Below are 14,334 nucleotides of genomic sequence, written 5' to 3'. Positions count from 1 at the left end.
GGCTCAGTCTCAGCAGGACATCGCTGAGAGCATCGGCAGCATAGCCCAGGCCATGGCCCAGTCTCAGCAGGCCATCGCTGAGAGCATCGGCGGCATTGCCCAGGCGATGGCTCAGTCTCAGCAGGACATCGCTGAGAGCATCGGCGGCATTGCCCAGGCGATGGCTCAGTCTCAGCAGGCCATCGCTGAGAGCATCGGCGGCATTGCCCAGGCGATGGCTCAGTCTCAGCAGGCCATCGCTGAGAGCATCGGCAGCATAGCCCAGGCCATGGCCCAGTCTCAGCAGGCCATCGCTGAGAGCATCGGCGGCATTGCCCAGGCGATGGCTGAGTCTCAGCAGGCCATCGCTGAGAGCATCGGCGGCATTGCCCAGGCGATGGCTGAGTCTCAGCAGGCCATCGCTGAGAGCATCGGCGGCATAGCCCAGGCGATGGCTCAGTCTCAGCAGGACATCGCTGAGAGCATCGGCGGCATTGCCCAGGCGATGGTTCAGTCTCAGCAGGCCATCACTGAGAGCATCGGCGGCATTGCCCAGGCGATGGCTCAGTCTCAGCAGGCCATCGCTGAGAGCATCGGAATCATTGCCCAGGCGATGGCTCAGTCTCAGCAGGCCATCGCTGAGAGCATCGGCGGCATTGCCCAGCCAACGGCTCAGTCTCAGCAGGCCATCGCTGAGAGCATCGGCGGCATTGCCCAGGCGATGGCCCAGTCTCAGCAGGCCATCACTGAGAGCATCGGCGGCATTGCCCAGGCGATGGCCCAGTCTCAGCAGGCCATCGCTGAGAGCATCGGCGCCATTGCCCAGGCGATGGCTCAGTCTCAGCAGGCCATCGCTGAGAGCATCGGCAGCATAGCCCAGGCGATGGCTCAGTCTCAGCAGGCCATCACTGAGAGCATCGGCGGCATTGCCCAGGCGATGGCTCAGTCTCAGCAGGCCATCGCTGAGAGCATCGGCGGCATTGCCCAGGCGATGGTTCAGTCTCAGCAGGCCATCGCTGAGAGCATCGGCGCCATTGCCCAGGCGATGCTCAGTCTCAGCAGGCCATCGCTGAGAGCATCGGCAGCATAGCCCAGGCCATGGCCCAGTCTCAGCAGGCCATCGCTGAGAGCATCGGCGGCATTGCCCAGGCGATGGCTCAGTCTCAGCAGGCCATCGCTGAGAGCATCGGCAGCATAGCCCAGGCGATGGCTCAGTCTCAGCAGGCCATCGCTGAGAGCATCGGCGGCATTGCCCAGCCAACGGCTCAGTCTCAGCAGGCCATCGCTGAGAGCATCGGCGGCATTGCCCAGGCGATGGCTGAGTCTCAGCAGGCCATCGCTGAGAGCATCGGCGCCATTGCCCAGGCGATGGCTCAGTCTCAGCAGGCCATCGCTGAGAGCATCGGCGGCATTGCCCAGGCGATGGTTCAGTCTCAGCAGGCCATCGCTGAGAGCATCGGAATCATTGCCCAGGCGATGGCTCAGTCTCAGCAGGCCATCGCTGAGAGCATCGGCGGCATTGCCCAGCCAACGGCTCAGTCTCAGCAGGCCATCGCTGAGAGCATCGGCGGCATTGCCCAGGCGATGGCCCAGTCTCAGCAGGCCATCACTGAGAGCATCGGCGGCATTGCCCAGGCGATGGCCCAGTCTCAGCAGGCCATCGCTGAGAGCATCGCCAGCAATGCCCAGGCGATGGTTCAGTCTCAGCAGGACATCGCTGAGAGCATCGGCGGCATTGCCCAGGCGATGGCTCAGTCTCAGCAGGACATCGCTGAGAGCATCGGCGGCATTGCCCAGGCGATGGCTCAGTCTCAGCAGGCCATCGCTGAGAGCATCGGCGGCATTGCCCAGGCGATGGCTCAGTATCAGCAGGCCATCGCTGAGAGCATCGGAGTCATTGCCCAGGCGATGGCTCAGTCTCAGCAGGCCATCGCTGAGAGCATCGGCGGCATTGCCCAGCCAACGGCTCAGTCTCAGCAGGACATCGCTGAGAGCATCGCCAGCAATGCCCAGGCGATGGCCCAGTCTCAGCAGGCCATCGCTGAGAGCATCGCCAGCAATGCCCAGGCGATGGTTCAGTCTCAGCAGGCCATCGCTGAGAGCATCGGCGGCCTCGCCCAGATGCTGGATGGCATCGCTCAAGTACGGAGGGAGGTGGCGCAGTCCCAGGCAGGAATGGCCCACTCCCTGAGCACCATCGCTGCGAAAATTCAGACCTGGTCAATACCACAGCAAGCCTCCAGGACTGGCAGCGCCAGGTGTCGGGGGTGTCTCAAGGCTTGTCTCTGCTCGCAGCCCCATCCCATAGAGAGGCCCGGGGGCCACCGGGCATCCCGAGGGACAAGGAGGCTCTGGGGCCCGTCCTGGTGACTCCTGCATGGGAGGTCCCAGAACACCACGGATCCTCGGACTCCCCCCCACCCCTTCCGTCCCTGGTGCATCTGGTGGGCAGTGGGCAGAACAGGATGGCACCATGCAATCCAGCACGCCCACGGAGCAGCTTGGCCAATCCGAGCTGGGCCACCCCAGGAAATGTGCGCCAACGGGGAGCCAACTCACAGGGCAGGAAAATTACCTCTGTTCTATGTCCGGTGGCCACGGGGTCGTGAAGGATACTGATTGGCACTGTGTTCGAAGGTCGGTGGAACGGTGAGCCCAGGTGGGTGTAAATAATCCCCCCACCATACTCGGCACCCCGCCACCAGCCACTCAACATGTCCATGTGATGGAGTGTCTGTAACGCATACAGGGACCACCCACGTGGAGGGTGTAGCTGTGGCTATGAGTCAGCCATTGGCTAACAATTTGGAGCTCACAGCTCATCGCAGAGCGGGTTGTCATCATTCACCATGGCATTGAACACACCCGCTTCCACAAGCAATCTTGTGAGACCAGAACGTTGTGCCGCAGTTGGAGGGTGCAGTGCATGTGGTGATGTGGCAGGTAAGGTAGTTGGGTGGTGTGGGAGGTGAGAGTGGTGAGGTGGGGTGGTACGGTGGTGCCAGTGCCCCTGCTCAGAGAGCCCCTACCCCCTCGAGTTGGTGAAAGTGCGTCTGTTAATGCCTCGCGTGCTCGCTGGCCAAGCCGGTGGCATCGTACCGCCTCCCGTCAACATCTAGCCCCCATGTCACGTCTGTTGCCCCCCTTGTCCCCATCCTCCTCATCTGGAGAGGTGTCCCCTCCCGCAGGCTCCCCCTCTGCCCCTCCTCCTCCTCCTCCTCCAGCACATCGCCCCTCTGCTGGGCAGTATTGTGGAGGACACAGCAGACAACAACAATGCGGCTGATCCCCTCCGAATGGTACTGGAGGGCCCCTCCAGAGCGATCCAAGCACCTGAAGCACATCTTCAACAGGCCGAAGCACCTCTCAATCACACCCCAGGTTGCTGCATGGGCCTCATTGTATCGGGTCTCCATGTCAGTCTGTGGCCTCTGTATCGGCATCATCAGACATGACCAAATGGGTAACCCTTTTTACCCAGCAATCAGCCTGATGCACTGTCAATTACGACGAGATGAGAGTAGAATGCAATCGAGGCTTTATTAAGCAGAGATGTGTAGCCTCCCGCAGCTGCTGCCAAAATGGCTGCAGCTCAGAGGGCCCACACATTTATACTCCACCTACTGGGCGGAGCCAGCAGGCAGGGATCTACTCCCGTACCTGTAGTATAGGAGCCTTACCGTATTACATCTCGTATGTGATATATACAACAGTGGTGACGACCACATTCACCCCCTGTTAAAAAAGAGTATTTTAAGGTTAACATTTTGGTGAAAGTTCACAAATCCAGGCGATCGGGTGCCTTGATCCTCCGTTGTGAGCGCCGCAGTCCCGGTGGCGATGCAGGCGTTGGCTCGGTCGCCGGTCACTCCGGGAGCGTGTAGACCTCATCTTCACCCCCAGGTGGGACTAAGGGGAGGATGGATCGTACTGGAGCGGGGGCTGTGGTGAGGTGTGCTGGGGGGAGGAAGGGTGGCGCCGGGGCAGGGGGGGTGGTTGGGGAACCAGCTGGTGCCAGGTCCCTGAGGGAGACTGTGTCTTGGCGGCCGTCAGGGTACGCCACGTAGGCGTACTGTGGGTTTGCATGGAGTAGCTGTACCCTCTCGACCAACGGGTCTGCCTTGTGGAGCCGCATGTGCTTGCGGAGGAGAATGGGTCCTGGAGCTGCCAGCCATGTTAGAAGCGAAACCGCGGAGGTGGACGCGGAGGGGAAGGCAGGGAGACGTTCATGGGGGGTGGCATTAGTCGCAGTGCAAAGTAGTGATCGGATGGAGTGGAGTGCGTCGGGGAGGACCTCCTGCCAGAGGGAGACCGAGAGACTTTTAGACCGTAGGGCCAGCAGGACGGCCTTCCAGACGTCCCGTTCTCCCTCTCCACCTGCCCGTTTCCCCGGGGGTTGTAGCTGGTCGTCCTGCTCGAGGCAGTGCCCTTGCTGAGCAGGAATTGACACAGCTCATCACTCAGAAAGGAGGATCCCCGGTCGCTGTGGATGTAGGCGGGGAAACCGAACAGAGCGAAGATGGTGTTGAGGGCTGTGATGACGGTGGCAGGCGTCATATCGGGGCATGGGATGGCGAAGGGGAATCTGGAGTATTCGTCGACCACGTTAAGGAAATACGTGTTTCAGTCGGTGGAGGGGAGGGGCCCTTTGAATTCCAAGCTGAGACGTTCTTAGGGGCGGGAGGCCTTCACCAGGTGCGTTCGGTCGGGGCGATACAAAATCTCGTAATTGTAGGTGGAGAGCTCGATCCTCCACCTCAAGATTTTATCATTTTTGATCTTGCCCCGCTGTGTGTTATTGAACATGAAGGCAACCGACCATTGGTCAGTGAGGAGAGTGAATCTCCTGCTGGCCAGGTAATGCCTCCAATGTCGCACAGCTTCTATGAAGGCTTGGGACTCCTTCTCAACGGAGGAGTGCCGAATTTCGGAGGTATGGAGGGTGCGGGAAAAGAATGCCACGGGCCTGCCTGCCTGGTTGAGGGTGGCGGCCAGAGCGACGTCTGATGCATCGCTCTCGACTTGGAAGGGGAGCGTCTCGTCGACCGCGTGCATCGCGGCCTTGGCGATGTCGGCCTTGATGCGGTTGAAGGCCTGATGAACCTCGGTTGTCAGGGGGAAAACGGTGGAGTGAATGAGTGGAAAGGTTAGCGTCGTGGTCCTGCTGGTCGTTGCCGCAGATGGTGATGTTATCCAGATACGGGAAGATGACCCGCAGTCCGTACCAGGTCAACCATTCGGTCCATCTCCCGTTGGAAGACCGAGACCCCATTAGTGACGCCAAAGGGAACCGTAAGGAAGTGATAAAGGCGGCTGTCCACTTCAAACGCGGTGTAATGGCGGTCCGCCTTGCGAATGGGGAGCTGGTGGTAGGCAGATTTCAGGTCCACTGTCGAGAAGACCCGGCACTGTGCAATCTGATTGACCATATCAGATACGCATGGGAGGGGGTACACGTCAAGCTGCGTGAACCAATTGATGGTCTGACTGTCGTCAACGTTCATCCTGTTTTTCTCCCCAGTTTTCACAACTACCACTTGGGCTCTCCAGGTGCTGTTGATGGCCTCGATGATGCCTTCCCACAGCAGCCGCTGGACCTCAGACCTAGAACATAGAACATAGAACAGTACAGTACAGAACAGGCCCTTCAGCCCTCAATGTTGTGCCGAGCCATAATCACCCTACTCAAACCCACGTATCCACCCTATACCCGTAACCCAACAACACCCCCCTTAACCTTACTTTCATTAGGACACTACGGGCAATTTAGCATGGCCAATCCACCTAACCCGCACATCTTTGGACTGTGGGAGGAAACCGGAGCACCCGGAGGAAACCCACGCACACAGGGGGAGGACGTGCAGACTCCACACAGACAGTGACCCAGCCGGGAATCGAACCTGGGACCCTGGAGCTGTGAAGCATTTATGCTAACCACCATGCTACCCTGCTGCCCCTAAATGAAGGTCCTGTCCTGGGCACTGTACCGTCTGCTCCTGGTGGCGACGGGTTTGCAATCCGGGGTGAGGTTCGCAAAGGGGAAGGCGGGTCGACCTTAAGGGTCGTGAGACCGCATACAGTAAGGGGTGGTAGGGGCCCCCCGAATTTCAGGGTTAGACTTTGGAGGTTGCACTGGAAATCCAGGCCGAGTAGCAAGGCAGCGCAGAGGTTGGGGAGGATGCAGAACTGGAAGTCGCTGAACTCTATGCCCTGGATGGTGAGGGTGGCGGTGCAGTACCCCCGGATCTTTACGGAGTGGGATCCAGAGGCCAGGCAGATTCTCTGGTTAATGGGGTGTACCGCGAGGGAGCAGCGCCTTACCGTATCGGGGTGGATGAAGCTCTCTGTGCTCCCGGAGTCAAGAAGGCAGGATGTCTTGGGTCAATCGACCTTTACCGTCGTCGACGCAGTTGCGAGGTTGTGCGGCCGGGACTGGGCGATCGTGATGGAGGCGCGTTGTAGTTGGTGTTGGACGGCCCCTGGCTGGTTGGCGGAAGTTGCAGGCGATGAGCAGCCCAATGAGGTGCCCGATGAGCAGGGGACCTGAGGCGGGAAGATGGCGGCACCCACGGGGCGCACATGGCAGGTGGTGTTAAAGATGGTGGCGCCCACGGGCCACACGAGGCCTGATGGGGAGAAGATGGCGGTGCCCACGGGCTGCACGTGGGGGGAGCAGGAACAATGGGCCTGGTTACAGTGGCGATCGAGCGGGCCTGGCACACAGCAGCAAAATGGCCTTACTTCCCGCAGGCCTTACAGAGGGCGCACCACGCCGGGCAGTGCTGCCGGGGGTGCTTTGTCTGTCCGCAGAAGTAGCACTTGGGTCCCCCGGGGTTGGCTGGTTGCCGTGCAGCAGAGGCTTGGGGTTGGCTGGGGGCGGTCACTGGTGGGGTCCACGATGGGGCGGTCACTGCTGGGGTCCACGATGTCCAGGAGGGGAGCGCCGTGCAATCGGGGGCATACGCTTGTACATTACGGGAGGCGACGGTCAGTGAGATCGCGAGTTTCTTGGTTGCCGCAAGGTTGAGGGTAGCCCCTTCTAAGAGGCGCTGGTGGATGTACGCCGACACTATGCCCGTAACGACAGCGTCCCTAATTAGGAGTTTGGAATATTCAAAGGCCAAAAACGGCCTGGCAATCGCAGTCCCTCGCCAGAACGTGCAGGGCACGCCAGAAATCTTCCACAGACTCACCGGGGAGTTGATGCCGCGTGGACAGGAGGTGCCTGGCGTAGAGTTTGTTGATCTGCTGGGTGTAGTTCTCTTTCAGTAGCGCCATGGCCTCAGCGTAGGTCGGCGCATCCCGGATGAGGACAAAGATAACGGAGCTCAGCCGCGTGTAAAGGATCTGGAACATCTGTGCCTCTGAGGATGGTTCTGTCGCAGATCCAATATATGCTTCAAAGCAAGCTAGCCAATGTACGAAGGCCGACTTGGCATTGTCTGCTTGAGGGTGCAGCTGCAGGTGATCCGGCTTGATGCGGAGATCCATCATTGTAAAATCTCTGCTTAATAAATTGATGCACTATCAATTACGACGAGACGAGAGTAGAGTGTAATCGAGGCTTTATTACGCAGAGATGTGTAGCCTCCCGCAGCTGCTGCCGAAATGGCTGCAGCTCGGAGAGCCCACACATTTATACTCCACCTACTGGGCGGAGCCAGCAGGCAGGGATCTACCCCCGTACTTGTAGTACAGGAGCCTTATCGTATTACATCTCGTATGTGATATATACAATACAACAGTGGTGACTACCACACAGCCCCGCAGCCCGGGGGGGGGGGTTCCTCAAACATGGTGGAGATGAACGTTGAGCCAGGATAAACGCACCATGTACACTGCCCGGGTACTGTGCACAGACATGCATGATCTTCATGCAGCGGTCACAGACCACCTGAAGGTTCATGCAGTAGGACCCCTTCCTGTTCATGAACATGTCCCTGTTTTCAACTAGTGGCCGCATGGCGACGTGCACCCCATCGATCGCCCCCTATACCATGGGTGTCCTAGCCACGGCAGCGAATCCCGCTGCCTGGGCATTCTGGTGGGCCAGGTCCACAGGGAACTTTATGTTCCGGTCCGCGATGTCATACAGGGCATCAGTCACTGCACGGATGAACCGATGGCTGGGAGATGCCGGAGAGGTCCCCACTCGGTGACAGCAATGACCCCGTCGCATAGAAGTTCAGGGCCACCGTAACCTTGACAGCCATGGGGAGAGCATGTCCTCCCCCAGTGCCACACGGTGCCAGGTGTGCCATCAGGTGGCAGATATGGGCGACCGGTTCCCGACTCATCCTGAGTCTCCTCCTGAATGCCCTGTCCGGCAGGGCCTCAAAGGACATGCAGTGCTGGTAGACACGTGGCTCATCGGGTGCTTCCAGTGTCTTGGCACCACCACCACCTGCTCCTCCACCTGCTCTTCATACACACATCGGTGTCGTCATCCTGTTCAACCCCTCGTTGTTCTGGTCGTCGTCCGCCTCGGCCTCCTCCTACGCCCGTCGGCCAGGTGGCTTTGCAGCCTGAGCGGATGCCACCTGGCCTGCTGCAGCCTGTCCCTCTGCTGCAGCCTCCGCCGCCTTTCTGAGCCGCCTGCGCCAACGCTGCCACAAGGCCACATGCAGGGCAGCGGCTCCCGCCACGGCGACCAACATCGCTGGCTGGTGCCCAAACATTATGATCTGCAGGGGGTGGGGGGTATACAACATGTTTAGGGATGGTGCATGCCCCCCTCTGCAGCCAGGTGCCTTGGGATACATGTCTGCTCCGGTTTGCTGATTGCGCCACAGACACGCATGCACCCAGACCCCTGCCCACACCCTCCGGGCTCCGCCCAGTACTGCCCGACCCTCCTGGTAGCACCATCGTTGGATGGCTATGCCCTACTGGGGTCTGCCATGGGTGTGGACCCGCCCCTTCCCACCTGGGGCCGTGCGGGCAGACAGCGTACGGGGCCGGTGCCCATCAGCCTGTCCGGCGTACTGGTGGCAATGGATCTGGCAATGCCCTGCACTGACATGGCGGATGGCATGTCGTCCCCACCCCCCCCACCCCCGAACATGGAGGCCCCCCTCCCGAACATGGAGGACCCCAGTCAACCGCCCCCCCCCCGACATGGAGGTCTTGCCCCACCTACGTAGAGGCCCAGCCACCCCCTCCCGAATATGGAGGACCCACCCCGCCAACATAGAGGCCTGGATCCCCCCACCCGAACATGGAGGTCCCACCCTGCCAACATAGAGGCCCGGCCCCTCCATCGAACATAGAGGACCCCTACCCCTGAACATGGAGGCCCCCCTCAACTCGCCCGCAGCCCCGTCTGTGTCCGTCCCGAGAGTCTCAGAAGCGCAATACACTGGTCGCTCACCTCCTCTCCCATACCATCAGCCAACACGACTAGCTGACGATTTTTATTTGCAGGTGTGAACGGCGCCGTCGCGACCTGGGCTCACGCCGTCAGGACTGCGGCACTTGCCCCCTCGGCCGATTCTCCGGGTGGTGCCATTCGCGATGACACCGTTCACGCCGGTTGGGAGAATGACGGAATGGCGTCGGACCGACGTCGCGTAAAAATTGGCGCGATTGCCGATTCTCTGACCTGGCGCGGTCTGAGAGAATCCCGCCCCAGTAGGTCTTCTCAAGAGGAGCTGGTTTAGCACAGTGGGCCAAATAACTGACTTGTAATGCATCACAATACCAGCAGCATGGGCTCAATTCCCGTACCAGCCAGTATGCCCGTAGTTGTGAGTTGTCCTCACACCTACAATGTATCGGCTGTCATGGCAATGGCTACAGGATCAGTGTGATACTTTTTAATCAGCAGCTGGGAGTTATTACTTCCCCTTCTCAGGGCCTGGGTGAGGTAGTCAGACCAAATTCACCTGGGTACGGTAAGCATCAGCTTATTGCCTGTTCCTATGTTCAGGTGCACCTCGATTCCGGTGGTTAAATGCGATAAAGATGTGAAGGATGATCTTCTTGCATTACCTTTGAAAGGGCACTCCACCCAAGCCCACTGCCCCCTCCTATCTCAATCTAACTATCTTGGGACACTAAGGGGCAATTCTGCATGGTCAATCTACCCAACCTGCACATCTTTGGACTGTGGGAGGAAACCGGAGCACCCGGAGGAAACCCACACAGACACGGGGAGAAAGTGCAAACTCCACACAGTCACCCAAGGTCAGAACTGAATCTGTGTCCCTGGCGCATGAGGCAGCAGTGCTAACTACTGTACCACCATGCTACCCATAAGCAACCACCGTGAGCCTGTGTTTTTAGAGTTTTTTATGTTCTTCCTCCCAGATACTTCAAACATCTGCGAGTCCTTGTTGCAGTACAGAACTTACTGGAGGTGTAGCAATCATTGTGTTGAGTGAAAAGTATTCTGCTCGACAGATGTATCCTTACTGAGTTACAATGTGTTATTTCCCAGAAAACATACCCAACCCAGCTCCAGTAATGGAATCTCTCCAGCAGCCTTTGCCAGCTGCCATCTATGCCACACCCTGGACACCACCAACATCCTGTTGGTACAATGGAACCTTGCAAGAGGACGGTGCCAACTGGACAGTGTCCGAGTGTGTTGACTGTACGTGCCAGGTGAGGAGATCCTATTGTTTATCATTGCGTTTGCTTGCTGAAGGATGGCTCAGTTTTGAGACGTCTTGCCTCGAATTGTCTTTTTGCCATTTGATTTGTTTAAATGTAATTTCACACAGCAACTGATTTCGATCTGCAAGGCATGTTGTGAGAATGTTGTGGGGCAGGTCCAATTGATGCATTCAAGGGGGAATTGACTATCCGTAAAGGGAGAATGTGCAGGGAAATGGCACTCGGTGAATTTCTCATTCAGAGAGCTTCCACAGACATGCCAAATGGTCTCCTTCTGTGCTGTAACAATTCTGTGAAAATCCACAAAGATCTTTCTCTTTTAAGTTTAAGAAATTCCTCATTGATTAGTTGAGGGAAAATGTGGGAATAAGTTGAAGGAACAGTGACTGAAGATGCCTGAGTAAGTTCTGTGGCGGTATTCTCCCCCCCCCCTCCCCCCCCCCCCCCCAACTGGGTGGGAGAATCGCCGGGGTGTCGCGCGAACCGCACTACGTCGCCCTGAACCCTGCACGCGAGTCGCCCACCCCGCCGAAACTAGCACCATGCGAATCGTGCCAGGTTGCTCGGAGAATCACCGCAAATGGCGAGCGGCGATTCTCCGGCCTGGATGGGCCGAGCGACCGCTCCGACATGACATGGTCCCGCTGGCGCCGTCCATCCCTGGTCGCTGCCGGCGGGAACTCTGCGGGAATGCTCGGGGGGCGGCCTGTGGGGGGGGGGGGCTCCTTCACTAGGGGTCCGAAGGGGTCTGGCCTGTGATCGGGGCCCACCGATCGGCAGGCCGGCCTCTCCCCCCCTGGGCCTACATTCTGCCGCGGCCGACCCCTGAACACCCACGCCATATTGCGTCGGGGCCGGCGCGCGTAAGGAGTTCCCCGTGCATGCGCAGGATGGCGCGGCCCAACTGCGCATGCGCAGGATTGAGCTGCCCCAACTGCGCATGCGCGGGATGGCACGGCAGTAAGGGCCTGGAGTGGCGTGAACCGCTCCAGCGCTACAGGGCGCCAGAATAGGTCGTGCGGAGTCGCCACTAAATGTTGCTCATTCTGGGGTGAGTGTGCTTAACACTCAATTTGGCTCTGTTTCTTGTTCTAAGCTCTGGAGTCGCCAGGTGCCGTTAAGATACCACCACAGGCTTCAAGGTGAAGTTCAAAGCAATAAAACCGTACACCAATTAGTAAGTCCAAACAACTAGAGTTTAGTATAATACAATTATAATAACTACCCAAGCACACGCTAAAAGGATTAAACTTACTCCTACCGCTAAACAACTAATACTTATCTCGAAGGAACTGCTGGGTCAGGGAACAAGGCCTCTTGCTCTGCTCTGGTCTGCAGACTTCAGGTTGGTATCAATTAAAAAGGGGTCAGGAGTGCCTATCTCTGGTAGCGATCGTTGGGAGGCGCTTACTTGTTGGTGGCTGCTGTCCGAAGGCTGGATCAGAAGACTGAACCATGTGTGGGACCTGTCTTTTATAGGTCCCAGGGGATCCGCGCCCCTTTGGGCGGACTCCCTTACCTGCTTGGAATCGATTGGGTCTCTTCCCAATCGATATGTTTGAACCCCCCAATCATGGGGCAGTTCCTCGGTCACTGGGGCGGTTCTTGGGACTTATTGTTTTGGACTTCTCAGGCACCGAAAGGTCTGGCCTTCCATAGAATGTATCGATCTGTGTTTAACTTGTTTCCATTGTATCCGGGGATCGCCCGGTATCGCCTCATTAGTATGTTAACTGGTTTCTATTCACAGTGCTGTCTGGTTTCTGCAACAGTCAAAACTGGTTTCTGCAGTCGTCCCAATATACAATCGCTTTACAACATGCCATTTTCCCTGCATTCCTTGCAATCTTCCATTTTGTGTTGGGCAGTGGCCACCCCAGGTGGCTACAACAGCTATGGCTAAAAAAGGCAGAAGCTCCTTTCTCTCTTTGCACCAAATTCCCAACAACATACCCAGTCTTTGTCTCACTCTGGCATAGTCTCCTCTCCAGGCATTCGCTTCCTTGCGGCTTGGAAACCTATCTGCTTAGAGTCACTGACGTCTCACTATCTTGCTCAGCTTCCTACTGCATGAACTACATTGATTCACACAATTACTTTCAGATGATTAAGAGATAGCTGCCACTGTCAGGCAGCTCCCTAATAAACTACGGCTATTTAACACCATAATTAAAGCTTATGCAGGAGCCGGAAAGTTGTGAAGTCAAGTGTCACACATAGTCCAGCATCGCATTTTGGTACTGTACTGAGGGAATGCCATCTTTCAGATTAGATACTAAACAGAGCTACATTTTCCTTCTTGGGTGTGTGTTGTAAGATCTCATGGCACTATTTCAAAGAGCAGCAAAATTTTCTCTGTTGTCCTGCCAACATTTTATCCCTCAGCCAACCTCACTCAAACAGATTATCTGGTTATTATCACAGTATGGTTCGTGGGAGCTTGCTGTGTTCAAATTGGCTGATACGTTTTCTCCACTACAATCATGATTACACTTCAATAGTACTTAAATAGCTGTAAAGTGCTTTGGGACCCTCCTGAGGATATGAAAGGCAATATATTAATTATTTCCTCTTTTCTTTTCTTCTCCTTTTACTCTTTCCTTTATTATTTCTTTATTTCATCCAGCAGTAGATCACAATGGAACTGAATTTTGTCTTTTCTGTCTGTTTGTATCTGCCAGCTGGGAACAGTCTCATGTACCACGTGCCCCTCGCTGCCTTGTAGCAAGATGGAACTGGTGCCAGGGCTTTGCTGCCCAGTTTGCAAGTGTAAGTAAATTCCTGCAGCCTCAGGTAAGGTGTCAGATTACTACCAAGAATCCATCAGCAATCCTTCTCCTTACTCCCTAAAACAATTGAATTTTACTGACGTACTGCTCCATGGCCACCATGTACCTTTGGTATATCAGTTGACTGGCATTCATTCTGCGAAGGGGACATTACACCCAGGCTCAGATGTACTGATACCAGAAGATTCAAATTCTTGGATGAAAAATGTGGTTGATTCCTTTACAGGGCACCCTACCTAATTTCCAGACCCTGCCTTGCCAGGGCAAACTAGTGGATCTGTGCACTGACCCAGGAACATACATGCACTCTCCAACAGAAGCCACTGACTGGAAATCTGGAACAGGAGCCCAAGCTGATTTTCCTCCTGAGTTCAGTGTTGTTGTGGCAGTGGGACGGTGACGCAGTGATTAGCACTGCTGCCTCACATTACCAGGGAGCTGGGTTCAGTTCCGGCCTCAGGTCACTGTCTGTGTGGAGTTTGCACTTTCTCCCCGTGTCTGCGTGGGTTTTCTCCGGGTGCTCCGGTTTCCTCCCCACAGTCCAAAGATGTGCAGATTAGTTGGATTGGCCATGCTAAATTGTCCCTATGAGTCCAGAAATTTGGGTGGGGTTGCGGAGATAGGGTGGGGGCCTGACCCGAGGTGCCCTTTCAGAGGGTTGGCACAGACGCAATAGGTTGAAAGGCTTCCTTTTGCACTGTAGGGATTTTATTCGATTCACATGTGTTGCTGCCCTGGATGAGTAAGTACAGAGGAGGCCAGTATGATTGTTGACCTATCTTTCGGCCTAGCTTCCTCTCAGTCGGTGGTGGCTCACTTTTTCATCTCCACTGGGAAAATATGGTATTTATTGGGAGCTTGTTGGCATGGAACCAGAGCCCTGTTCAACATGTTGGGAAATCCCACTCCAACCTTCTAGATCAGCTCAGTCAACACTTGGATGCCATTT

General features: G+C 56.6%; 1 protein-coding gene across 11 annotated transcripts in view; it reads left to right on the top strand.

Moving 5' to 3' along the window:
• Positions 1-14,334, top strand: part of LOC119971661 (von Willebrand factor C and EGF domain-containing protein-like) — a 490,550-nt gene that overhangs the window by 349,591 nt on the left and 126,625 nt on the right. For all 11 annotated transcript variants that reach the window (XR_005461886.1, XR_005461887.1, XM_038807512.1 and 8 more), the window contains 2 exons: positions 10,418-10,584; positions 13,278-13,365. Coding sequence is in view for 9 of the 11 variants with exons in the window: in XM_038807512.1 (XP_038663440.1) it covers positions 10,418-10,584; positions 13,278-13,365 (255 nt within the window). In the remaining 2 variants the exon portion in view is untranslated. The remainder of the gene's footprint in view (positions 1-10,417; positions 10,585-13,277; positions 13,366-14,334) is intronic.

This window comes from Scyliorhinus canicula, chromosome 9 (genome assembly GCF_902713615.1).
Source record: "Scyliorhinus canicula chromosome 9, sScyCan1.1, whole genome shotgun sequence".
NCBI lineage: Eukaryota > Metazoa > Chordata > Chondrichthyes > Carcharhiniformes > Scyliorhinidae > Scyliorhinus > Scyliorhinus canicula.
Note: the sequence above shows the minus strand (reverse complement) of the source record. Positions and strands in the feature narration are given on the sequence as shown.